This window comes from Haemorhous mexicanus, chromosome 17 (genome assembly GCF_027477595.1).
Source record: "Haemorhous mexicanus isolate bHaeMex1 chromosome 17, bHaeMex1.pri, whole genome shotgun sequence".
In the NCBI taxonomy this organism is placed as follows: domain Eukaryota; kingdom Metazoa; phylum Chordata; class Aves; order Passeriformes; family Fringillidae; genus Haemorhous; species Haemorhous mexicanus.
This window is the reverse complement of record NC_082357.1, coordinates 9,772,911-9,800,763: the sequence shown is the minus strand read 5'-3', so window position 1 is coordinate 9,800,763 and position 27,853 is coordinate 9,772,911. Positions and strand designations below refer to the sequence as shown.

The following is a 27,853-nucleotide window of genomic DNA, read 5'->3' as shown; positions in this document are numbered from 1 at the left end:
TTACTTGGTGGAGTAGGATAATAAATTTTATCTTTTATACCTTACCCAGGTGTTTACTTAAGCAATAATGTAACCTTAGTTTATTCAGATTCCTAAACTTCACACTCCTCTGGAGAAGAAAATGATACATCTCACCATGTAGCCATTTTTACTTCTAGTTTAGCTCACACTGAATTTTACTATAACGAGAATTGAAAAGTAATAGAAAAGCTTATTTTATTAATTAAATCCCACTATCTTAAATGTTCCAGACAAAAAATGGAAAAATAATCAGAATAGACGTAATATATCTATTTATGGAAAATGGATTACCTGAACTAAGTGATGCTGCATGCCAATTCCTTCAATTTACTCAAACTTGATTTTATCTTTCAAATCTCGGATTCTACCTCTAAAAATTAAGCGCTTCTAGTTTTTGCAGCTGCCAGACAGCTCCGAACGAGCCAGAGGGGAGTGAACCGCTGGTGGTTTTGCGTTTCGAACAGGGGCGCAATGCCCGGGGCACCGCGGAACCCCCGGGCCCACCGGCCGGAGCTCTCTGCCCGCGAGCGGCTGCCGGGCGGGGCTGTGCGGGATCCCGGCTGAGGGAATCGCGGTCCTGACCGGGCACGGCCCCCGGCTGAGGGAATGCCGGGCACGGCCCCCGGCTGAGGGAATGCCGGGCACGGGCTCTACCGGAGGGAAAGCCGGGCACGGCCCCCGGCTGAGGGAAAGCCGGGCACGGGCTCTACCTGAGGGAAAGCCGGGCACGGCCCCCGGCTGAGGGAATGCCGGGCACGGGCTCTGCCGGAGGGAAAGCCGGGCACGGCCCCCGGCTGAGGGAATGCCGGCCACGGCCCCCGGCTGAGGGAACGCCGGGCACAGACAGGCTGCGGCTGAGGGAACGCCGGATACAGACAGGCTGCGGCTGAAGGAACGCCGGGCACAGACAGGCTGCGGCTGAAGGAACGCCGGGCACAGACAGGCTGCGGCTGAAGGAACGCCGGGCACAGACAGGCTGCGGCTGAGGGAACGCCGGCACGGGCTCCCTCTCCCGCCGTTCCCGCGGCCGCCGTTGGGGGCGCTGCGGGGCGCCCGGGCCGGGAGCGCTTCCCGGCCGCTGCTGCGCTTCCGGGGCGCAGAGGCGGAACCGCGGCCGGGCCGGGGCCGCTGGAAGCGCGGCGGGGCCGGTGCCGCGGCGGCCTCGGGCCGATCCCCGATGGTGTCTGGCGGCTGCCGGCCCCAGGCTCAGGATGGCGGCGGCGGGAGCGGCCGGCCAGGAGAAGCAGCTCGCTCCGACCCTTCTCAGTTTCTTCATCTACAACCCCAAGCTGGGGCCCAAAGAGGGAGAGGTACCGGGGGGATGTCGCGCCCGGGGATGCGGGGAAGGCGCGGCGGTCCCTCCGTGCCCGAGGCCGGGCCGCGCCGTGTGTGGACTCGGCGCAGTCCCTGCGGAGCGGACCCGGACAAAGGCGGTCGCAGCTGCGGCTTTCCCGGCCCGCGGCCGCCACATCCCTACCTGGCATTTGGGTACCCGCGGGGCCGGGGACGACTGCCGCCCCCATTGGGGTCTGTCACTGCTTCACACCGAAAGAAACAGTAACCAGAGGTGTTGTCAGCAGCCGGGCGCATGTTGTAGATGGGGAGCTGGACAGTCAGCAACTGTTTTACTGATGCTTTAACTTTGTCTAAAAATCTTTCTCGACGTAGCTACAATATGGTAGAAAGGTTACTGTTTAACGTAGTTACAGTCAAGTTACTGCTAGTGTTTATTCGCCATTGCGTCCCTTAGTAAGGAGAGTCAAGAAGCTCTAGTCTCTAGCTTTAGGTAACGGCGTGTTGTGTGGTTCATGCTCAGCTTTAATAGTTTCTGAACAGAGCAGTGTACTTACATACGGAACAGTGACAGGCTGGGGAGGCTGAGCGTGCCCTCAGCACGCTCCGGGTGACTCCGGACCGGGGGAAGCTGTTGTTCCGGTGGAGGATGAGGTGCGGTTCTGAGGCACCCCCAGCGAGCTGGGGACTGGGCCGGCAGGAGCCTCGTGGAGCTCAGCAAAGCCCCGTGTGTGGGGTGGAATAATCTGTCTCACCGTGGCGGATCGGGGTGGACTGGTTGCGAGCAGCTCTGCAAAACAGGACCAGGGAGCCTGTGAACAGCAGGTCCTACGTGAATCAGCAGTGAGCGCTTGTGGCTGTGGGAGGGAGGGAGGGTGGCTCAGCAGGTCCGGCCAAGCCAATGCTTTCCCTCTGTCTAGCACAGTGGGTGCTGTGTTCTTCCAGGGATTCCCAGAGTAGGAAAAATACTGGCAAGCTGAAATAGCCTAGTGGAGAACCCCTGAGTCAGTCAGGGGTGCAGTCTGTGGCGTACCAGAAGAGCCTTTCATAACTGCATTCGTGCAGCCTGGAGGAGAGACAATGTGGAAAGGGGGCAGAGGGCAGTCTCACCTGCCTGAAGGTTGGCAGTACATGATGGAGTTTCGTTCTTGAAGTGAAAGAATGAGGATGGATAGAGGGAAATTCTGATGAGATAGAAAAAAAAAATCTTCTCGGTGAAGTGATCTAACATCAGAGCTGGGCTGGAAAGTTGTGGGATTCTCATCTCTGGAGGTATTGAACAGATGACTGGACAAGGCCTGGAGCAATCTGAGCTGCCTTTGAAGCTTGTCATGCTTTGAGCTGGCTTTGAAGCTTGCCTTGCTTTGAACAGGCCCAGAAGGAACTGGGGCCTGTGATTTCAATAGCCTTCAATTTACAAAGTCCTTTGACATATCATGGGATGATTGACTGCTTAAGTGTGCCTAATATACCTTTTACCCGTTATTACAGAAGCCCATTTTGGTACAAAATAAAATTCTGCCTAGGTTATTAAGGGATTAAAAAACAGGCAAACCATGAACTCAATATTCTTTGATTTCATTAAAATGCATTTGCTTAGATTTTTTTTTCAAATTTTAGGAAGAAAAGAAGATTCTCTTCTATCACCCAAATGAAGTAGAAAAGAATGAAAAAATTAGAAATGTGGGGCTGTGTGAAGCTATAGTGCAGTTCACGAGGTAGGAATTCTGATTGCATGGGTGATTGTTTTGGCACAAGTGCTGGGTTTTAAATATCTCAGTTAGATGTCTTCTTCTTGTGAGTGTGCATAAATATCTATATCTACTTATGTGTTTTCTTTCCAGGACCTTTAGCCCAACAAAACCTGCAAAATCCTTACATACACAGAAGAATAGACAGTTTTTCCATGAACCTGAAGAAAATTTCTGGATGGTCATGGTACTTATGCACGTGATATGCATATTCCTAAAACACCATCCTGCAATGTTCTCAATGCATTCTGCATTGTCTAATACCAGCCTGTTCCACTTCCTAGGTTGTAAGGAATCCCATCATAGAAAAACACAAAGATGGAAAGCCAGTCTATGAATATCAGGAAGAAGAATTGCTGGTAATAATGAACTTTCCTTTTTTTTTAATGAGTTATGTTGTATTTTTGAGAGTACTTCCATCCAGAAATATCTTCATTTAATTCTTCTTGAACTGCTGTCAAATTGATTTTAATGTATCTTTACCTATCTTCATAAATGGAAAAAGGGCAAAGTACTTTTCAGTAAAATTTAAAGGAGAGCACAAGATAGAGAACTATCCAGAGAACAGTTCAAGATCATTCAATAAACACTGGTGAAATATACAGCTGTGAGACTTTTAGCTTGGAGTAGGTGAATATTTCTTAGGATCTGTTTGTTTAATTAAGTTCTTAAATCTATGTATTTTTATTAGGTGCCAGTATACATGTCACTACTTTCTTAAGACTGCTAGTAATATTTACTAATAATCTGGAAAATCAAAAAAGCTCATAATTATGATGGGATTTCTTGTCCAAGCTGCAGAATCATTATGTCTGTTCAGTTGTTTACAGGAAGGGTATTTGGCAGGGTGGGAACAGGGATGCCCCTGCTCATTACAGTGTGCATTACTTTTGTTCCTCTCTGTGTCCTAACAAAAGGATTGGAGTCCTAGGGGCTCTATTTTGCCAGATAAAATAGCCTTTTTTTGATCTGGGTTAAGATCTCAGCCCCATAAAACCTGCTGTAGTGTCCCACATTCTTCAGCCTTTGATTTGGATGAAGAGAGAGCCAGCAGAAAGAAGATCATTTTCACTGACCACTGGCCTCAGGGAAGGGCACTGTTTGTAACTGGAATCCTTGGCATGAGTTCTGAAGGTGCTTTTGGTACTAAATGGGATGGGGGAAGGGACTCCCTTTATTGAAATCATACTTTATAAGTACAGAGACATTTCTAGATGCTGACTGAAAATGCCATTTAACTTTTCAGAGCTTGATTTCTCTGATTTGTGTCTTTGCTGGCTCTTTGAAAACACATGTTATGTGTAGCTCAGCCAAAATTCTTGTAATTCTGCCTCTGCACCTACTGATGTGCTGCTCTCTTTCCTGCAGGACAAGGTTTATAGTTCAGTCCTCCAGCAGTGCTACAGCATGTACAAGGTAGGGTTAACACTGGGGGCCCAAGGCCTTTTACAAGACAAGAGTATGAGATACTTCAGTCACACATAAATTCTTGCCTCTGCTGCCATATGTACCTGAACTCTGCAAATCTAAATGTTTTTTCAGTAAAGAAGGGATACATTTGGATTGATTTGGAATATGTTAAGGAATGGGAGTTATGTTGTAATCTATATTCATAATCAAGTTACAAGAAATTACTGTAAATGATTACCCAATTAACTGATTATTTTTCTCTTTAAATTGTTAGCTTTTCAATGGCACATTCCTGAGAGCCATGGAAGATGGGGGTGTGAAAGTGCTAAAGGAGAGACTAGAGAAATTCTTTCATCGGGTAAGACCTCATTTTTCAGGCACATACTGTGATTCTACACTGGAAATAAAACACAAAAAAAAGAAAAAGTGGCAGCAACCTGACTATAAAACATAGGCAGTGGAAAGGATGTAGAGTCAACACAAAGTATGTGGTTAGTCATTTTGTCAAACACTTCCTGCTTTTTCTGACAGAGTAGCTTCTTTAAGTGGAGTTGAACCACAAGTGTGGTTGTGACTTGATGGAACACCTGGATCCAACTAAATGTTGGATCTTTTTTCTGATGGAATTGTGTTCCTTCTTTCAAAGTTCTGCTTTAATGTTTGAATTTGTTACTGTGATAACAGTTTGTACAGACCTATTGGAGTGGCTGTTGAAGATTCATTGAGGTTAGAAGGAATTTGAGGAGGTCATCCAGTTCAGCCTCCTACTCAAAGCAGGGTAGCACTGAATTTAAACTCTCCTGCCCAGTGCTTTGGGTGGTTGAGACCTGAAAACATCCAGGACTGGAGATTCTGTGGAATCTCCTGCATGCACAAGCTTAAAGTCCTCCTGTACTGTGAAATAGTGAATAGATGAATTTTTTAAGTTCTCCCCCCTACTCCACCCACTATGTGGAATTAGTAGCCAATCTTAAGAAGGCTTCAGGAAATATTGCATGCATTATAAGTAGTCTTCAGACTGTCATTTCATAGCTGATGTTTTAGTGAAAGGATAAAAGGCAAAACCTATTTTTCACATAAAGTAACTGACTGAGTAGTCTCATCTGGCAGAATTTTGAGTTCCTACATGAAAAGTTTCATCACACTTGAAAAGTACCTGCCCCCATTTTTCTTGTTTGCAAGCAAGGAAACAGGACTGCTGTCAGCAGTTTGTACTTTTGTGGTATTGAGATCTGTGATAGTGATGGACTGTAGACACTGTGTAAGGGTGTTTAAAATTTTGTTCTTTTAACAGATTTTTAGAATGGCACAATGTTGTGACAGTGTAAATAAAAGTACAGGCTTGGCTTGTGGATTTTGGGAGGGTCTTGCTTGTTTTTTGTAAGACTTGTGGTAGATTCCAGAATAAACACCACTGGCACAAGGAGTACCATGATGAGCTGGTGTGTGCTACTGTCCAGACTAAATTAAAAGCAGACCTTTGCAAAAAAGAAAGTAATACATTTTTTTTGCTTAAACAGAGAGACTCACAAGCTGTGACAGAGCCCTGTCACCCTGTTGGTCTGTATTTCTTGTGGGCATTCTGTAATGTGAAGTGTCTGTAGAGGGAGCCATTGGATAAAGCATCTTCCACAGACCACTTGACAGAGCATTTGAAATGTCTTGTTGAAGGTTACAGTCTATCAAGAAAGTGAATAATGGAAATTATTTATTCCATTACACATTGAAAGCATCTGTTCCTATTTCTACAACTGAATCTGAAATTAAATATCAGGAAGATAGGCTTTGCTTGCTTATACTCTCAAAAGATCTTGAACATTTTCATTAAAAGCTGTTTTCATAATGATTAAATAAGAGCGAAGTGACACCTGGAATCACATTCATGCACTCACACATGGAATCACAGAGTGGTTTGGGTTGGAAGGTACCCTTAAAAAGGTCATCTAGGCCAACCCCTGCTATAAGCAGACTTCTTCAACTAGATCAGATTGCTCAGAGCTTTGTCCAGACTGGCTGTGAATGTTTCCAGGGATGGGGCAGTCACCACCTCTCTGGGCAAGCTGTGCCCCTGTGTGAGCATCTTCATTGTAAAAAACTACTTTCCCATGTGTAACAGAAATTGAGCTTCCTTCAGTCCAAACCCCTTGTCACTGCAACCCTTAGTAAAAAGTCTGTCCCCACATGAATGAGTGAGTCAGACAAGTAGCACTGGAAGGACTGTTTTTTCTTTTTTAGTCTGGATTGTTGGAGATTAGAGTCAAATTTGTCATTTGAATCTACACCGTGGCAGTTTTCTGAATTCTAAAAGCCAACTGTCGTTGTTCTCTCAGTACTTGCAGACACTGCACTTACAGTCTTGTGATCTGCTGGATGTGTTTTGTGGAATCAGCTTCTTTCCACTGGATAAAATGACTTACTTGAAAATTCAGTCATTTATTAACAGGATGGAAGAAAGCCTAAATATAGTAAAGTACACTGCATTTCTCTACAATGACCAGCTTATCTGGTAGGTACTTCAGTAATTCTTTTGTGTTTCTTCAATTTCTAATCCTATGAGTAAGTGCCATCATAGAGCTGCTTTTAAATTAGTGACAGAGTTGGATGAAAATGAGAAAACATGAGTCAGGCTACCATTCAGTAAGAAAGGCATTGGTCTGAGCTAGTTAGAGGAAAATGTGTGATCTGAACTGCAGCACAAACATAATTTGCTTCTTTTTCCCCACAATGTTCTAGGAGTGGACTGGAGCAAGATGACATGAGAATTTTGTACAAATATCTCACGACATCTCTGTTTCCAAGGCACATGGAGCCTGAGGTAGCTGGGCTGGGGGTTTTGAGGGCAAGGTAGTTGGGTGTTTTTGGTATTTTCTTCCTGTTGATCTGGTACTAAAGGCTAAAATACCAAAGAGCATTCTCTCTTCTCTCTGTCTCTAAGCTGTTTTTCCTGTATGTTCTTTTTCCCCTCAGTTAGCGGGAAGAGATTCACCAATACGGGCTGAAATGCCAGGAAATCTCCAACACTATGGAAGGTAGGTCTTGTTTTACTGTCACCATCTACTGCTTCTTCCCCTTAGGGCAGAACATTTGGGAGGAGTGTGTGTGTTTTGAATACATATTCCACACACAGTTCATTCCAGAGTGTTGCACAGTAGTTGCTGCAATGTAAAACTTGACCCTTGGAAAAGAGAAAATGCTTCATTAACATTATTGCATGTTTATTTTTCTTCCCAGTGTTCTTAATGCACTGTATGACAAATCTGGGAGGTGTTCCAGTCATTTCTTTTCAGTCAAACACTCCAGACAAAGGTGTAGGTTTAATCTAGGATTTATCTATTTGTTCTTCCTCTGTACTCTGCATGTCAGTGAGGAATTCTGTACTTAAGCAAGTGGGCATCATTGTTTTGCATAATTGTGGGTTTGGATCCTTAATCATGAGAACTCCTAATTGCAGGTTTGGAGAACATCTTTTAAATTCAAGAAACTGAAATACAAGTATTCATCACATCTGACCTGTTGAATTATTTTCTAGGTTTCTTACTGGACCTTTAAATCTTAATGATCCAGAAACAAAATGCCGTTTCCCCAAAATATTTGTTAACACTGATGACACTTACGAAGAGCTTCACTTAATTGTTTATAAGGTATTACAGTTTCCTCTGCAATTACTCCACAGAATTAGGAATCTCTATGCAGTGAAGGTGACAATGATGTGAAGTACTTAGGAATTGTATAGAAAGGTGCATTATAAGAGACAGAAAACTGGCATTTCTAGCAATAAGCTTTAAAGCCTGAATTCTCTTTTCCCCTCTCCTGTACCCTGTACACAACAATTATTTTGTTTTATTAAAACAAAATACCAGCCTTCAGTTGCTTTAAGTGATTTCATGCCCTGCTTTATATGGGATAAAAAATATAAAAAATATTTTGTTCTTAAGTTAAATGGGAGTTTCTTGCAGATATCTTTGTATAAAGTCCATTTTTACCAAGTTTTATCTTTCCCCTGCAACTTAAACAGGTAACTGAATTTTAAAATCATAGCTGAACTTTAAAATCATAGCTAACCTGTGTTGTGCAGGACTGCAAAAAGGTTATCCTATTGAAGTGTTACCTTTAAAAAAGATCTTTAAATCTCTTCTCACCTGTGTGTGACCTCTCTAAGTACTGTCATTTATTTGAGTTAGTGAAAGTAATCTGTTGTAAATGGCTTTTTTGCTTTTGTTTTGTTCCAGGCAATGAGTGCAGCTGTCTGCTTTATGATTGATGGTAAGCACCTATTAGCGTCAATTATTTGCCAAGACTTTTATATGTAAAATACTTTGACATGCAGCTTGTTTTACTCTTGAAAAACACTCACATTAATTTGTTATTTGAGTCTCTTTTTCATGAGTGCTTTTATCAGTCTTTTATCTTTGTTCCAGTGCTTCAAGTAACTCATTTTACACAATAAAATTACTAAATACTGCTTCAGTTAGCTATATATAAAATCCCCCCTGAGGTTTTAATTGTGGGAGAAATTTGTCCTTGGACTCTTGCTGATGTTTAAAGAAAACAACTACAGAAACTGTACCTTCAGCTGTGGGCAGAGAATCTCACCTCTCCTTTTCCTCTGCCTGACACAGCTTCAATTCCACCCACGCTGGAGTTTTGCAGAAAACTGGACAGCATTGTTGGGCCTCAGCTCACGGTGTTGGCATCAGACATATGTGAACAATACAACATCAACAAGAGAATATCAGGGTTTGTACCACACTTCTTTTCCTCATTAGTTGGTGCAAAGTTAGGTTAAATGAACTGCTTAAATAATGATAACACAAGCCCAAATTTTGAAAGCGTTAATGGTGTACTTAAAGCAGTGCTTGTCTCCTTTCTGCCTCTTAAGTGTTTATAAAGTCCATGTTATTGCATATTTGGGTCTCCCTGAAGTAACAATAGATGTTACTAATTTAGGAACAAATGTTTATTGTCTGGCTGAAATGGGAATTTTAGTCAGTAAGTTGCAGTGGAAGCTTTACCACTGAGGACTTTTCCAGAATTACTGCTTCTTGAAGTGTTGCCATGTATAGTAGGTGAGGAAAAAAGGTCTTTTATTTTTCTATTTTGCAAGACTAAGGTAATTACTTGAGGGGCAAAAAACAGTCAAAAGAAAAAGGATGCTAATGCTTTAGAAAATATCCCTCACTTAGAACTCCAGCTGAATTGCAATAAAATTCCATTTATTTTTTGATAGATTTATTAGTTGGGGAAGCAAGAGCAGTATCCCATATGGCAACATAAAAGGAATTCAACCAAAGCTAGGTGTGTGAGTGAACCCAGTCAGTGGTACCATCCCAAATCAGCAAAATCGCACCGGATAGAATAGGATGTGCTTGAAATTGTGCCAATCTACTAAATCATTAAACTTGGGGTTTTTAAATATCATCTGGGACTGGCTTTGGCAGCTTTAACTCTTTAAAAGTTTAATGCCATGGTGTCCTGAAAACATGATACAGTTCCTTGACACTAATGCATGTGGGTGACAGAGAGCAGGGGTATCTGGTTGTTTGCTAAGGTGAGTGGTGTCATCACAGTATCTCCTGCTTCTAAATAATGCATTGCCTCAAGTACCAGTTGCTGCAGCCAGTTTTTGGTCAGTCTGAATGTGTTGTGACTTCTACAAAAAATTACAGCTCTAGGTTTTTATTATTAACTTTGTAAAAAAGGAAATGGAGGAAGACTGCCAAGGCAGGAGTTTGAAAATAGTCTCTTGCTTGGCCCACACAAATAATGTGGGGGGAAATCTAATTGCCTGGATCAAGAAAGAGTTTGTTCTCTTGGTTGTAACAAATAACAAAAACATGAATAGAAGATGACTTTTTGCTCAAAGACCCAGGATCCATTCAAATCAGCTTTGACTGGCATAAGGGAGAGCAGCAGGAACAAAATGGGGCCAGGAAAAAACAGCTCATTAGAAAAATGCAAATTAATTACTACTCTGAAGTGGGGCAAGGCCTTCAGACTCCCCTGTGTGTGTTTACTGGCAGCCTGAGTGGCAGAAGGGGAAATACTGGCTGTTCTACAGGCTTGGTTGTCTTTTGTTTTTTTTTAATCTGTGTTAAAATGAATTTCAATCCCACAAGTCTCTTCAATGTGAAGATAAGTCCAGGCTGTGAAAGTTAGCTTTGCACTGGCTCACTACCCAGTCTCTGGAAAGCCTGTGCTTATAGAGCATGTTGGTATTCACAAATCACTTTTTTTTTTCTTTTTAAATCTTCCTAGGGCTGAGAAGGAACCTCAATTTAAGTTTATCTATTTCAATCACATGAACCTGGCAGAGAAAAGTACCATTCACATGAGGAAAACACCCAGCGTATCACTTGCATCTGTTCACCCTGACCTCATGAAGATTCTCGGTGACATCAACAGTGACTTCTCTAGGTAATGCTTGACTGCTAAATAGTCTGTAGCTCCTACTGTCAAGCAGATTTTTTTTCTTTGCAAAGGAGTGGCACTTTCCAGTCTTCTTGTTGATGGCTGGCTGCTCATGTTTGTATTTTGTGCTGGTTAGAAGTAGTCCATCTTAAAAAAAAAACTTCTAGTGTCCTTTCAAACAAAAAATTAAAAGAGGGCCAGGGCCTCTATCGAAGAAAATATCTCATCTACTGGAGGCTTCAGAGCAGTCATAGAAAATGGGATGGGAAGCACAAGAATCTGTCTAATCTGGGAAAGCAGTGTAAAGGACAGGGACACCTGCTTCTGCCTGTGTCATGTCTGCCCTGACACAGCTGGTGGCTTGTAGGGATGAGACAATGGATGAAATGCAAACCTTGCAGTTACTGCAGCCCTGCTGATAGAGAAGATAAGTGGCTTCTTGTCAATGGGTATCATACTGCAAGGTGGAAGAGACCCTCTGTCACTATAAAAGTGAAGAAAGAACGTGACAATGCTGAATGATTGGGATGCCCCTAGCTCTACTTAGCAACAAGCTGTTTCTCTGTTATGCTTAAGGACAAGGTTTCCATTTTTTTCTATATATTCATCATATTATGGAAGTACTGGGTTAGGGACAGCTATATAGAAGATATCCAGTTGTTGAACATAGTTTAGGTCTAGGTTTAACAGTTCTGTGAAAGCTTAGTATCACCAACCCAGCTCCAGCTTTCAGTATTCAGTCCCTGTGGAGCAAATCCTCATTCTGTGAAGTGTGTCCTTACCAGAAGGGAGGAGAGGTGCTTTCTTCAGTGTTTTCACTGCAGTGTTTGGCCAATGAAAAAATTACTGATTGACACATTTGGGCATGTCCTAAGCAGCCATTTCTGAAGCCTTTGACCTGGACTGAATGATGGCCAAGTTAGAACTCATATTTTCTTTGATACTGTACAACCACAATTTCTGACATTGAGCTGTCCTAATGATAACAGATAAAGTCGTTGAAGATGAATTTGCTGCCACCTTCTTTAATTGTTAAAACTTCTTTCAGAGTTGATGAAGATGAGGAAATTATTGTGAAGGCAATGAGTGATTACTGGGTAGTTGGGAAAAAGTCTGACCAGCGAGAACTATATGTTATTTTGAATCAAAAAAATGTAAATCTGATTGAAGTTAATGGTAAGGATTGTTTCTTATTACCTTTGCATATAGTTATTCCTAAAATGCATGTCCCTAGAGAAGTAATACAACCCATCTCATGAGAAGTCTAGAGAGGGACTGATCTTTGATGGAGCTGGTGAGTTTGCCTAAGGTTTTGGTCTGCCTACTACCAGCTGTGAAAGGACAGCATAAATATTCAGCAGGCATTCTTAATTATTAATCAGTCATTCTTCCTCCTTCAAATAACAGAGGACAGCACTGTGAGCTTAGTGTAGGTGTAATTAAAAAAGTGTATTACAGATGAGAGATGAAAATATTTACATCTATTTGTCAGTGATCCAGGGTTAGTTACTTACATTGTGGCTGTCCTGTCAGTGATCCTCATCCATCGCTGTCTTGTTTCTCACATGGTTTTGAGAATGATTTACTAGGACTAAGAGTGAGAATTAACATGAAGATGCAATAGGCTTTTACATTGCTATTTCTCTAAAAATCTGTTTGAATCTTGCAGCAATGCTAGGGCTCTCCATTCTAATAGGAGGCAATCTGCTCCTGTCAGCACATCTTTCCCTTAGACAATGGGGAAGAATTAATACCTTGCCAGGACCAAAGCCTAGCAACCTACATTTTAAAAGGAGGAATGAGTTGTGTAACTTGGCAATCTCTGTAACTGTCTTTCAGCATCAAAGCTACTATAGAGAAACAGTGAGTGTTTCTGTGCCTGATAAACCTAGGAAGTTTATCAGTCTACCAAATAACACAAAGCAAAAGTTTTGCAGACTTGATTTACTGTAACAAAATATCCTAATTCCTCCTTTCTCTGAAAAAGGGGTTATCATATATGTTAAGCCAAGTCTGCTGCTGTTGCAGTGTTTGATGAGAGGCCCATCATTTACACTTAAACCACTTTCAGACAGAGGGAACATCAGACTTTACTTTCTCCTACTGACGAGAGAGTAATATTACATGTATTTCTACATTAGAAACTCTTAGGGCTTGTTCTGTTTGAATTTTATTATAATCTCCATGACAATCCCCAGGGTTTTTCTTGAGGAGGTTTCTGTAAGATACAGTACTGATGAGGTTTTTTTGGTTGTTTTTTTTTTTTTAACAGAAGAAGTGAAGAAACTTTGTGCAACACAGTTTAATAATATTTTCTTCTTGGATTGATCTGCAAAGGGCTGATTTATTGAAGATGTCAATGTCAGGCACTTGTTCAACATGAGAAGTTATTAGTCATATTATTGACTGGAATAATGACAATAGTAAAGCAATACTTGCTTTGTAAGAATCAAAATTTCTACTAAAATCTGTAAACTCTGACCATAAAATTTTTAAATTTTAAAAATGTTTATGTGCAAACTAATTAAAAACCAGTCTGAACTCATCTGTACCATTCCATTCTGATATGTTATGTGAATATTTTGCTGAAAAATAAAACTAATAATTGTTACACTTTAGAAGCACCTGTGTTCATTTGCATTGTGTAACTTCCTGCTAGTTTACCCAAAACTCTGCTGTAAAAGACTGCTCCCTCTGAAACCAGCAAGTCTTGTGATTACAGTTGAGCCATCCTTACAGCTTCCTACAAGTGTGGGTCTTCTGGGGTTGCTTTGGTTTGGTTGGGTTTTTTTTTCCCTTATTTGAAGAGTACTTGCTTGAAGCTTCAGCAGATCCCAGCAGAGGATTTATTTCTTTTTCTTTTTGTCAGCAGTTGCCTTGGTACCTGTGGGTGCTGCCTTCTCTGCCTCTTCCTCCTTAGGCTCGCTGCCTTGTGAGCCTCTTTTTGTTGGCGAGGATTCTCTCTTGGAGGCCTCTTTTTTCAGCTGGAGACTTCTCCAGGAGAGGAGTTTCTCCCAAGATGATGAGGCTCGTTCCCTGAGCCTGACACTCTCCTTTAATGCAGCTGCTTCTTGCCTTCTTGCCTCTTCTTCTTCTTCTTTTTCAGCAATAAGTCTGCATGAACAAAATTTGAATTTAAGGTACTGTAAGGGAAGGGACACAGGTTTCCACTGGCTAAGCAACTCCAGCTCTAGTCATGGTATGAGCAGCATAAACTGCCACAGTGTAGAGAAGCAGAAAGTCTCTAATTACCCCCTCAAGTCCAAATATGTCTTAACTGCCTTTGCACAGAGCAAGAACCAAGTGCTAGGAAATACCAGAGCTAAGTTTGTAACCTGAAAGCAGCCTGTATTTGTTACTCCAGCCAGCAGCAGAAAGCACATGAGTTACATTCTGTATATTACTAATAAAACCTGTGTGAGTTTGTTTTCCAGCTATAGTATGCTGTATTACTCTCTTGAACACACTTCTCATTTTCAATAATTTTGCTAGTCGAAAATAAAGGATAACAGTACTGCCAGACAAGATTCAACACTCACCTTTCCAGCTCCTCAGCCTGGATCTTTCTCAGCTCAGCTAATTCAGCATCCTGGGGTTTTTGTTCTTTTATTTTATCTCTCAGCACTATTTCACGCTCAAAAGCAGGGAACAACTTAGTTGTGAGAAAGACTTCCACCTGACACATCCAGAAACGAAACAGCGCCTTTTGTTCATCTTTATCTTCTTTTGCTTCATCTGCAAGATGTAAATTAAACATGTTTATTTAGCAGGGCACTTCTATTTCAAACGTGTTTTGGACTACAATATTTCAGCTCTGACCCTCTGCAAAGGGAAGGCCTGGCTTCTGCATGGTGCAGAGGATGAAAGGTGTGCGACACTTTGAACTGAACAGGGGTGGCCCTGTTCTGAGGCTTCAGTGACTTGGCCCTGGGAATGGCACAAAAAGACAATGAACTCTTCCCTTTAATCCTGTGATAAGAGTCTTCTGCAGTAACTTGATGACAGTTCAGTATCTGTGACTCCTGTGCATGGGGGAAGGGATGAACAAACCTGACCACCTGAAAGGACAGAGGTGTGTCCCTTGTCATGTCAGGAAACAGGCCAGGCCCAGGTGATGGGCCCTGAACAAACAGTTTCTCAGACAGGTAACATTTCACCCCTCAGATTTCAGCAAAAGAGCTGATGACCACACAAAGATCCTTGTCTACCTCTGTCCTTGGATTTGAGTTCTGTAGCAGCAGAAAACATTTAACAAACACAAAAACCAACCCAGATGAGATCTGCTAACCAGCTGGAAGGAAGGTGGTACAGAAAACTACAACCCTCAACATACCAAAGTGCTCCTACTGAACATCTCTTCTGCCTGAATATTGGCCTGTCCTAACATAAGGCATCTTAGCCCAGCTAATGGTGGCACACCACTAATAATAATTCTTATTTTAAGTAGAAGCAGCAGGACATGGCAGTAATACATTTTATTTGTCCAAGACACTCCACAGACAGGCTTGCAGCTTGAGCTTCTCATAGAGTAAATACAAATTACAGCTTATAGATGCCCTGCAAATAAAATGTAGCATTTTAAAATTGGGGAAAATTTGTAAGTTAGTATTTAAAAAAAGTCTTATTTAATTATGAAGTTTTATTTTATTTTAAAAAAATTTTAAATTTTGAAAAAAAAAAAAAACTTCCTCCAGAATTAATGCTCATTTACTGCCCTCTTGTGACAAGCTGAAATCTGCCTATACAAATAAAAATTCAAGAGCTACAAGAGATTTCTGTGTGTGTGTGTTAAGTCTTAAAACAGTAGGATTGTTTTACCTATCAATTCCTTTTCTGGACAGGAATCTTGTTCTTCTTTTACATCCTTGTTGGGCAATGACACATCATCTTTGCTTTCTCCAGGAGTTATGGGAAATGAGAGAAGAGTTTCTGATATTGCAAAGAAGGAAAATTAAAATTAATCAGCCTTTAATCCTGCACATGAAGTTCCAAGTTTGACCTTCAGCACAAACAAATACAGGTTGTCATCTGCCCTGAAAGTCAGACCTGTGGCTAAAATACTTCTGAAATGATGAAAAGTTTGTTTCTAATGAAGGCACAACGCAGAGTTCAAGCTCCTGTTTCCATGCCCACATGAGTGGGACAGAACAGGATGAATTAAGATTTAAAAAGCCTTTGAAGATGTTTTTAAGGAAAAAGTGATAGCTTCTAATTAAAAAGCATAGAAAATTTAGGAATTCCAACTTGCCCAGGCATCTGTGTACAGCAGGTATGGAAAGCTAAACATAAACTTTGTTGTAATTGCCAAACTGAATGGAGCTGCCCTCTGTAACTGCAATACATCACCTGTTTCCATGATCAGCTCCTGTTTAATTATTTTGAAAGCTGCAGAAAAAGTAAATCTCCTCAAGCCATTTCATAGTTTTATAGCTACTTTATACAGTACTCACCCAGTAGAGAAGATTGAGCAGGATCTGTGTCTTCATAAGGTCTTGGTGGCTGGCAAGAAGTTTAAATTCAGTTTAGTAAATGTCTGGGCCTGTGTTCAAATCACAAAGTGAAATCCCAAGTCCCTTTGAGTCATGCAACTTCCATTCTCCAAAGCATTCTGCCAGCCAAATGCATTCTGCAATCATGCTTATCTCAAGATATTTCTATTGCAGGAGTGTTTCAATACTTTTCAAGTATTTCCAGGTAACACTTTACCTTCGATACCAGCCAGGCAAGTAGGATTATCCTATTTCAGAGCTAGGGAAAGACAGCACTACAGAAAATGAAAGCTCCTGGTTTTTGACCTGTTCCTCTGTTCTTACATATTGCTCTACATATTGTTCATCTATTGTTCATCTGCTCCTGAGTGTAGAGCTCAGCTGCCTTGGAAATGCCATCATTTATGTCGGTAGCAATTATACTTCTGCTGCACTAATGAAATTTTAGCCTCAGAACATTTAAATTAAGATTTTTTTTCTTTTTCTTTTCTTTTTTAACTGGACCACTTCACTATGCAACTGTGTCACTGCTTGCAGTGATGCTACAAGGGAATGAGTGCACAGGGTGGGAACAACTGGCTAAAGAATGGGAAGTGGTGGTGTACAGTGGCACTACTGGCTCACAGAGGCTGTGAAATTATGTTTGTGAATACTCCTTGAATTAATAAAAATACTTTCATCTTGTGTATAATTCCCAATAATAACAATTCTAATTCATGTCTTCAACTACTCTGTATATACAAATTGCACCAGTGTCACAGGCAGCATCTCACAATCTACAAAGTCCTTATTCTGAAGTTTAGGAAAAAGAAAAAGAGGACAGCTCAACTGCAGGCAAACAGCAAGGCTTGCTGCATACAACAACTGCAATGCCATTTTTACAGGACAATTTTAGACAGTCAGCTTAATGCAGAAGAGACATATCTTTCACCAGCCAACCAATCTGTCAGTTCCCCCTCAGAAGTACTCTATGTGTATTTACAGTTATCTAGGAAAATGTGCAAATATGTTACAACTGTCAACATTGCTGTTAAAATTTAAGGTACCAACAAACAGCAAAAGCAGAAGGACCCAATCGAGTATTTGTTTATGCAAGAAGGGAAAATTGGTTTCCATGGTCAGGAAACAGAACATTTTCAGGGCCAGACTTCACTCTCTCAGTGGACACATAATAACATGGAACAGGGCTGCATCAACTTTACCTGGGGTGCAGAATGTTCCGTGAGAGAGGCAGCTGAGGTTTTCTTGGAGAGCTCCTTGATTTCAAAGCTACTTCTTTTCTCATTATCTTGAGCTTCTTTCTTCAGGATCATATCCTCAGTAACATACACCAAGGCACATTCAAGAAGAGCTTCAAAAAATTCCAGAAAAACCATCTAGAGTAAAAGAAAGGCAGTGGTAAATTAGTTCATTTTTACAAAATCTCCTTGTTAACAGGCCTATGTACCTGAGCAAGCAGAGAACTCAGAAGTGGTAGTGAAGTCCCCCTGGCTTCATTTATCTAGTCAAACATCCCTTTTTCTGAAGAAAAACTGAAAACAGACAAAGCTCAAAAAATTCAGGAGAGAATAGGATGTGTTACACTTTATACAAGTCATACTGACCTAAAGCACTGCACTGATTTTCATTGCATCTGGAGCTATGAGAAATTTCTCTAACAAGTAACTCACAACCACAGCTATTACCTAAAACATCATATTTTAATTACATGGGATGCTGCTAGAAACATCAAGAGTGGGTTCATAATGGATTCCATAGTAAGACTTGCACTGTGTGTTCAGTTTATCAGATCCTGTTTAGAACAAATTCCAGAGACTGTTGCTAAGCAAGAGTTAATTCTTGAAGGGTGAAAACCCTCTATACTAGGCCAGTTCTCAGGTAGCACAAGAGTCTTCTACAGTCACTGAGGTGGCAGCACCTCACATGTCACTAATCAGGTTTCTTGCATCACCAGATTTTCAGGCTCAGTGGGTTCACATCTTAATTACTGTTCCACCTTAACAGCCTCAGTGCAGTGATTAATCCCTCTGTGATCACTGCAGATCCATACTGTCAGGCAGCTCCCCAAGGACAGAACTATCACTGCCAGCACTCCACTGGAAAGGAGACTTCCTTGCATGGATTATGGCACTCCTAAGGACCTTTCTGAATGGTCAAGTACGCTGAGACTGTGCTAAAATGAGGAACTTAAGAAAAACATAGAAGTACATGAGCTAAACTAAAAGATATAAGCAGAAAAAAGGAAGACAAATAGAGGCTCGAGTTTTACTCTGTTTTTTTTAATAAATTAATCCATTTTCCTCCTGCTTCAGCAGGACAGGAAGGACAGCATTCACAGCAGTTCTTAAAAGCAATTTTAACTGTTCCTGTAGCAACGAACTATGGTTTATTTTCCATACAAACCTCCAGCTCCAGGTTGACACCATGGATGCCAGGTACGGAGGCACCAACTTTGACAAATATTCCCAGAACTCTTGGAGCAGTTAATTGTTCACTGAGAAGTTTAAAATCCTGGGTAAGAATAAATATCACATGTTAACAGCACTTAAGGCGTGCCCCACCTCCCTTTTAAGCCTTTGCCAAAATTTCTAGTAGTTTCAAATGATACTTCCACTTAATTACTTAACAGCAGAAATTCTAGTCCTGTTGAAGCCAATGGGAATTTTCCCCAGACTGCAAAAGCAGTGTTACAAAAGAACTTGAGAAAGCTCATAAACAAAAATACAAAAAAATTACAGTTTTGCCATCCAATCTTTTCTTCATGAAAAAATTGCTCAGATTTATAAAGTAAAGCACCCAAACCCTAGGCATATCAGGGGGAGTTGTTCTCTACCTTCAAAGTAATCTTGATCTGTCCCCAAATCACTGAATTTTAGTAAAGAATCTCATGCTCTTCTTGTATTAAATACATTATTGAAACGGTTTATGGTGTTATTTCAATAGCTGTTAGTCTTTGAGTTCTAACAATAAGACATGTTCATATATACTTTCTATAGATGGGGCAGAGGGACACAGTGGGGAATCAGAAAAAATATTTATATTCCCTTAAACACATTTGTCTAGGATTTGATAAGAGTAAAAAATTACAATTCAAATCCTGAAAAAGTGCATAAATAACAGTAGATAACAGTAGAACAACTGTTCCTTTACTGCTCCTTGGAGAATTTGCACAAATAACCTCACTCCCACATTTTCAACTGTGCAGAAGCCCACAGGGACTATTTTAAAAGGCTCATATTAACTGAACAAAGAAAGCACATCTAATCACACAAAACAAAACAAAATTAGATTATTACATTCAACATCCAGAGGAATTGCCTCAGCTTCACTGTGGAGTCAAATGGAGGTCTGGGACATGGGCTACAAAAATCTCCATATATTTCCCAGCATTTCTCAAGGTAGCTCATGGCAAAAGCTGAGAATTCTTCACTTGAATATAAGATACCTTTCAAAATGAATTGGGAAAAAATAACATTAACAATAAAACTGCCATGCATGTGATACTAATTAATGAATTCTGCAGAGAAGAAATAGCATTGCTTACCTTGGACTAAACAGGCAGAGGGCAGAACATTCCTGGACATCATTTCTGAGAAACACTTCTCCAGATGAGGAACTTCATCTCTACAGTTTAAACAAAAATACTCTTGTCTGGGAAGATTCAAACTGATTACACCGAAATAATTTTCACTAAAAGATGAAACTTACTTGTACTTTTCATGATAGATATGAAATGCCAGGTGAACAAGGTAGGATACAAATGTTCTGAACAGTAATATATCACTTGGATCATGTATGTCCTCAGGTGATTGATGACCTGAAAATTTAAAAAAAACAAATTTCTACTGTTCTCATGTATATTAAAATGCTTCTAGGCATATTGATTTGTCAGCCCTTCTTATCCTCTCCATCTGCACCTATCACAGTGTAACAACACTCCCAGAAGAGTCACACCAGACAATGCAGCACTTCCAAACAAATTTCAAGGGAGAACTGTCCACCTGTAGTTGGATCTAGGACAATTCTCTTTCTAGAAATGCATCCACTCAGCATATACAGAAATAAAAGAGGTTTCAAAGTTGGAGTTAAACCCGTCACATACCAAGGACAGTGCAAGTCTAAAGGGATTTGATTGATTAACTGTCTCTATGGAAGACAAAAAAATATTACATGCAAACCAAAGTTAAGAACACTGAAAAAAAAAAAATTGTTTCTCCTACTTCTCTCTCAAAATTCTCTCTCTCTTAAATAGTAATGGCAAGACCAGGGGTGAATACATATTTTGAACAGATGGCAGCTCAGTGCAATTTTTTATGTTGTATTTTAATTTTGTATTTTCTTGCCAGAGAAGTGTAAATTGATCCACTGAGAACTCACAGACACAGAGGTACTGACTCAAGACCACCTAACTCCCAGAGCTGAGCTGCCAGGAGAACTTGCCACTCCAACTCTCCACATCTTACCCTGCTCACCAGGAATACAAACCTCTCAACAGTCGATCTATTTCAGCGAGAGTTACGGAGGAGAGATGAAAATTGCAGTCCTTCAGAAACCTCCAAAACTGCAGCATAGTCAGGCTGCAAGTGCTGTCAGAAGTAGCACAGCCTAAGGTACTGTAGAAGTAGTAGGCTTTTCTCAATTTTGAAATATGCCTCAACACAGCCAATTGTACCTAAATAAAGCAGGATATGTTTTCAGCATCATCTCAAAGCAAGAAGAGACCAGTTTGTATTGATCCTGTAACTGGGCAGATAATTATTTGACCTTGCAACTTAGCATATCCCTGGCTAAGAGTTCACAAAAGCACTACTCAAAAGTAATGCTTCAACTCAGGGTTTTAGTGACTGTTAAAACAAATCATCCTCTGTCAGCAGACAAACCTCAGAGTAGCTAAAGCTGGTTGCTCCATGCCTTTCCAGATATGTTAACCTATTTTTTTGGCCTTTTTTAGTGGAAGCTCAGAAGAGGCAATGAATACTGTCTATTCATTCTTTTTGCTTTTCTGTTTTCACAGCTTTCAGATTTTCAAATAATTGTTTAATAGAAAGAGTTACTTTAGCACAAATAAACCAGAAATCAAATACTATGAAACACAATACAGGGGAAAACAGAAAGTATCAAACAGCAGACTTGTACTTGTTGCGATTCGGTCTCTCTGTCTTCCCTTGGGAACGAGGCAAGCAGTGATGATAAATCCAGATCAATATCTGATCCCAGAACAAAAATCTCTCCTGAGGCATTAATGATTCTGGTCCTTTCTACCAAGCAAATAAAATAAGTTAGAACAAACTAAAACAAAGCTTAATATAGACACACACAGAAAAACAAAATTTGTGTTATTCCTTCTTATATTACCGACTTGGAACAATAGATTCCTTCACAGTAAGAAGTAGAGATTTCACAAGCAACAGCAGAACAACTGAAGAGCAATTGATTCTATGAAATCAACCCCTAACCAAAAGGAAATGCAGACATTAAAAAAGCTGTAAAACTTTCACACAACAGTTCCATTCATTACAAGATGTGGTGTGGATGTGCCACTTCACTCCAAGTGTCACTCACAGCAAACACAGCATGGAAGCAAGAGCCATGACTCCCATTTCTATCTAAATTCTTTGAAGAAATATGGCTGGTCCTTGAGTATGTACAAACCGTTTCATATTATAGTAAAATGGAACAACAAAATGTGAACTAAGTGAAATTTGTTTTGTTAAGCTGCTCACTAGTGCCAAAATGCCTTCCTGGGCTAGTGGCTCTCTGGTCCTTGGCTTTCACAGCAGACCCTTGACGAGCAGGACTTTCCACGTGACGATCATTTATGAACTCTCCTTCAAAACTAAGACCATTCTTGAAGACAAAGATGCCCTACAGACAGATTAATTATAATATAAATATAAAACAAAGATTTATAAAAACCCTAAACCACTAATTCTCTCAGTCAAATTTCCTTTTCAGAATCCTGGCTAAAATGCAACATATGAAATAAAATACAGCAAAATAATTTTTCCTACCATCTTTTATAATGCATTTTGTCACCTATTAAATAGGGACACTGTTAGGATAAAGGACTACCTATCTGTTTTATTTTGAAAAGTATTTTCTCCCCATATAGAAAGACTTGTTTGTACTCCTTAGGTTGTATATGTGGCACTCCACACTGAAAAAACAGAGTTTTTTCAAAAGTCTTTTTTATGAGAGGTTTTAAGAACTTCTCTGTGCAAGGACAGCTTGAAATGCATTAGCTCACACTGGAAGTGTGAAATTCTGACCAACCACTGCAAAATTCAAGATGCACCTATTGAACTGAAAATCTCCACAGTGAAATGTATGTCTTTGTATACCTAAAACATATCTAATCACAGAGTCAGCCTGTGTCCTTGGAAGGACGCCAACTGCCTTCAGTGGACTCTCTGCCCTTTGTGTGGGGAGTCCATCCACACTGCAAACTGAATGTAGTTTGCTGTACAGAAATCTAGAGATCCACTTAGAGCAGAACAGTTTGCTCTGCTGGTGTCTGTGGTTCTGACAATACTCACCTTGCCATGCTTCTTATTATGCACCCATTCTCCACTGTACACTGTTCCATCAGAATAAAGAAATGTCCCATGTCCATGGCGCTCCCCTTTTACAAAATCCCCTGAATATTCATTCCATAGAGAATACTTAGATGTTTCCATTCTCTTCAAAAGCCATGAGTGAATGCCAGAACCGTGCTGAAAAAAAATGGTGTGTTTAAAAAACAGATCAAGACTTTGGCAATTCTCTGAAATAAAAGCCCCCAGCTGATGGCTGCAGCACTTCAAAGCAGGGACAGAACTAGATCCTACAAAGGTGCATGGGAGAAGCACCCAGAGGATGCACTGCATCAACACACACTTGAGCAAGCTCTACCAACAAGGACTCCTAAAGATACCCACCCTTCCTCCCCGAATCCTTCTCCTGTAGTGCTGGACAGCCAGGTGAGGAACACCATGCCACAGAGCCAGGATGGTCCACAAACTGGACTCCTTGACAATTTTAAGCAGAGTGAAAAGACAGAGCAAGTAACTCACCTTCTTTTTGAAACAGAATAATAAATGGAAGGAACTGAAAATGCCACAAAATTGTCTCCCATCATAAAACTTTCCCAAGAGGGAACAGTGTGGTCTAGTATTTTACAGGCGACACAGAAATAAACTGCCACATATACCTACTGCTGAAGTCATAGCTCAAGCTAAGTCACAAACACTTCTTTAACTTTTTTTTTTAATTGAAAAATGTCTATATTTTCCACTAGGGAATGAAATTTTGATTTTATAAGACTAAATCAAAATCCTTTAACAATTTGAATATTGCTAACATAAGAATCATTTTACAATAAAGAACATGTTTTTGTTATCTCAACTGACAAACTCAACTGGCAAAAATCGTACAAAGCTCCTTTGATATTGCACGAAACTCCCTGTTTAGCTTTCCTGTAGAGTAGTGGACAGATGCTGAACTAAAGAAGGGTGTCTGGGGAAGAAGTTCATACCTGCAAGCCACACTCCCACTCTCCTTCATACTCTTGATTATCTGTCAGCCATATCATTTTTCCATGTCCATGTCGTAGATTTTTCTTCCACTGACCAAAATACGTATTTCCAGATCTGTAGCTGCAAAAAGCAATAAAAGTTAATTCATACTAAATTCTGTGCTGATCTTATGAAATGTTTATGTGAAACCTCATTGCTAATAAATTTATAATTTATTAAGGCTAAATATAAGCATTAAATTGAAAATTAACTCACTATGACATGGACACAGAGGTTTTATTGTAGCCACTGTATACCTCCAATTTTTAATTTAGAAATCACTCAAAGTATTAACCAGCTCTTTTTCCCAAAAAGTCTTTGCCATAGCTATTAACAATACTTGTTTATATAATTCTACAGATAAGTCATTTATTCATAAGGCAGCTTTATTTGCTCAAATCAATCAAGTGCATTTGTTTTTCAATACTGAATTGTGGTTTACCAAAGCTGATTTGGGACTTTGTCTTAAGCTATTCTTTTGTGTGAATGGTCAGTAGAAATACTGCACGTAAAAATGAACTTCTAAAGGTCTGTCTTGTTATCATAAAGCACTTTTTACATTTTTTATTCCACTGCAGAAGGTACACACTACTATGAAATGACAGCATTTGTACCCACTTTAAACAACACAAGAATCTGCAACATAATACAAAAAATGAAAAATGTTGATGGTAAGAACAAGTGTTATCATATTTACCGTCTGAATCCCCATCCTTCTCTGACATTGTTTACCCAATCACCTGCATACCAGGAGGTCTGTTCCTGATCATAATAAATTGTACCCTGGAACAAAGAGCATAGTCAGTTTAAACACCTAAATCTTCATCTACCTGAATAAAACACCACATACAAATGATATGATGCTTGTAATCACATTCTAATACTTAGGGTCACTTTGACTCGCTGTTCTGAAAGCAACTGAAGGGATAGAATCAAATAAAGAAAGCAAGCTCTTTTGATTAATATTAGGTGAGACCTTAGAAAACGCCAAATGTTCAAAAGAAAAATCCTATTACATTACATCAAAGCCCACAGTTTTTTCAAACCTCTTGGAAATACTTTGAGAGAGCTAACCTTAGCATCTTAATTACAGTACTCAATCTGAGGTAGATAAGTTTTCTGACCCATTCAGTCTTTTACTTCCAACAGTAGTCTACAGCATTAACTGTATTCACAGCCTCAGAAAAGCTCCCTAGGAAAAACAAATCTCTACAAGCATAAGACCACACAACAGAACAAAACACTTTTGCAAAACCTTTGCACAGTAACACTTGCTGTTCCTGAAGGAATCACCCAAGCCAGTGCTCTCATTTAGCTCTTACTGACCTTTCCATGTCTTTTGCCATTGCACCAATAACCAATGTAAGAAATTGGATGAGTACCACTCCTGAAAACTCCATATCCATGCCTAAGTCCATCTTGGATTGATCCTTCATAAACACTGCCATCATTCCAGGTATAACGGCCATTATGCGTTGGCACATTCTTAACAAATGTTCCCTGAAAGATTAAATTACAACATTAAAATCTAAGACTCTCTGTTTCCCAGCCTGGAACAAGTCAGGCTTGTAACTGAAATCACTACCACAGCTCTGCAGCTGCCACCTGTACTGTACCACTTACTGCAACTTATCTACTTTCCTTCAATTTGACATCTAACTGGGTGCACCGTGTTCAGTTATAACTTAAATAGGACTTTACCTCATACTTTACTCCATCAGCCCACGTGTAAGTCCCTTCTCCATTCATACGCCCTTCAGAAAACAGACCCTTCAAAATGAAGAGAATAGCATCATTTGCAGATTTACTCTTACCCCAGCTGAAGCCTGCATTGACTGTAAGATTTTAAAAGAATGACACATTAACTCCCCTCCAACTACTAGTTTCAAATCAAGAGTTTTAATGCCAGAAACTAAACAGAGCTTTCAATGCTTCTCAGGGCTCTAGAGAGAGAACTTACTCTGCTACTTTTTTAAAATTTATACACTCACCTTGTATGTATTTCCTCCCGCAAAACATATAAATCCTTCACCCTCATAGAATTCCTTAACTTGTTCACCTTCATAGCTACAAAGAAAACAAACTAAAGATGAAGATCCCAAGTCACTGCCAATAGATCTAAATCACATAAACGACCATAAAATCACATAAATGATCGTATAAATGATCATAAATGACCTTTGATTTACCGTGGTCTACACACAGGTCAGCTGGTGCATCTTGTGTAGAATAATGAACAACAAGAAAATTTTCAATTTTTTGAAACTTCCTTGAAACATTCCACATAATTGTTGTGTTGCCTCAGACCCATATTTCCTTCAATTAAGAAAAAAACCCACATTGGTAGTATTTTCTACCTTACAGTCAGGAATGCTGGCATATGACACATTACATATAAATATCATATTGAAATACTAAAGGATTTTGTTAACATTGCTGTTCAACTGCTTCCTCAGTTTAGGACATTCTGAAGAGATATGAGCAGCTTTAATCATTAAAAGCAGCAACAACTAAGATCACATGATATATTTTCCTTCACCAGTGATCTGTATACTTCAATAAAACTTCACTGAAGGTGAACAAGCTAAAAGAATGAGGGTTTTGGCAGACAGAGAGCAGCAGCAGCACTCTAGGATGCAAGAAGGCAGCAGAATTCCACATGTACATCTCCTAAGGTGCCACTGCTACTAGGGCTGAATAACCTGATTCTCTGCTTCCAATCAGTGTTTGTATGACACTGGCTACAGTAGAGATACTTAAATGAGAGTTCTTGACATCACTGCTGTATTTGTAACAAGTGTACCTTTTTATAATCACTTGAGCAAGAACAGGCTCTTCATAGAATGGGGTAACAGGAGGGACTGGTGGTTCCTCTACCTCTGGTTCTTTATCTGGTGCCTCTGGAACTGCCAGAGTTTCTTCACTCAGTGAGTCACTCCGCAAATCTCCCAGCGTTGTTAAGCTACTTTCAGTTGGGGTTTCTAGAGATTCTTCTGACTTCTCAACAGCTGACTTCTTACCATCTTTCTTAGCATCTTTCTTCCTGACATCTTTCTTCTTGCCTTTTATCATAGCTACTGAATTGTCTCAATGTGTACTTCCCTTATGAAAAATGAAAATTTATTTCTGTCTAATGTACATATTTTTAACCCATAAATTAGTTAAAAAACCCAAAACACAGACAACTACCAAAAAAAAAAAAAAAAAAAAACCAAGTCAAAAAACCCCCAAACGCCAGTATTTCTGTGATTATTATAAATGCATGTATTAAAGTAATCTCTGTAACAGCAATTCCTCAAGCCAGTGGTGTCAGCTTGCAGCAGGCAGGCCACAAGGTTAACAGGGAGCAATGTCTGTAAATTACCTCCAAGTCTTCCATCAAAACCACTGTGATGGAAGTGTTATCATTAGACTTACTTTTCCCACACAGAGATCTCCATCTTTACCCGGTTTTCAGCTATTAGATTTAATTACATTGAAAAGCTGAAAGCCATTTCTCAAAGATGTGCATTGGGCAAGTACTGGGAAGTTACACCTGCACTACTATTATTGATTTAATCTGCTTCCAAGTTAAGAGGTGCAGACTGAACCACAGCACAGCATAACCACCAAACCTTGTAGTCATTTTGCCAGTTGAAAGACACCTGAAGGTTACAGGACTGCCTGCACAGCTGCAATCCCATCGCAGCCGGGTATCGCCGCTTGGTAGTGCAACAACCCAACCTGAGAGTGCCGCAACGGCGAGGCCTGGCACGGACAGCCTCAACCGGCACCCGAGCGAGGAGCGGCGGGGCCGGGCTGGTGCCGAGCCCTTACCGAGCCCCGACTGAGGGGCGGCGGGACCTGGTCGGTGCCGAGCCCTTTACCGAGCCCCGACTGAGGGGCGGCGGGACCTGGCCGGTGCCGAGCCCTTATCGAGCCCTGACTG

The 27,853-nt window shown here is 40.5% G+C and overlaps 2 protein-coding genes across 2 annotated transcripts; one reads left to right on the top strand and one right to left on the bottom strand.

Moving 5' to 3' along the window:
- Positions 1-1,117: 1,117 nt before the first annotated feature.
- CCZ1 (CCZ1 homolog, vacuolar protein trafficking and biogenesis associated) lies at positions 1,118-13,504 on the top strand. The gene is made up of 15 exons (XM_059861454.1): positions 1,118-1,331; positions 2,935-3,032; positions 3,159-3,252; positions 3,350-3,424; positions 4,434-4,481; positions 4,750-4,833; positions 6,806-6,981; positions 7,209-7,290; positions 7,443-7,504; positions 8,005-8,116; positions 8,705-8,738; positions 9,095-9,212; positions 10,731-10,889; positions 11,932-12,059; positions 13,156-13,504. Exons 1-15 carry the CDS (start codon positions 1,233-1,235, stop codon positions 13,209-13,211), a joined length of 1,425 nt encoding a protein of 474 aa, XP_059717437.1. The 5' UTR covers positions 1,118-1,232; the 3' UTR covers positions 13,212-13,504.
- LOC132335176 (radial spoke head 10 homolog B-like) lies at positions 13,171-27,656 on the bottom strand. The gene is made up of 19 exons (XM_059861453.1): positions 26,729-27,656; positions 25,917-25,992; positions 25,627-25,695; positions 25,252-25,425; positions 24,623-24,708; positions 23,886-24,006; positions 22,909-23,085; positions 22,096-22,237; positions 21,509-21,630; positions 20,858-21,044; positions 20,081-20,189; positions 19,917-19,996; positions 19,669-19,817; positions 18,776-18,883; positions 17,575-17,748; positions 16,334-16,382; positions 15,702-15,812; positions 14,423-14,618; positions 13,171-13,997 (listed from the first exon to the last, which is right to left on the bottom strand). Exons 1-19 carry the CDS (start codon positions 26,995-26,997, stop codon positions 13,730-13,732), a joined length of 2,667 nt encoding a protein of 888 aa, XP_059717436.1. The 5' UTR covers positions 26,998-27,656; the 3' UTR covers positions 13,171-13,729.
- Positions 27,657-27,853: the final 197 nt, after the last annotated feature.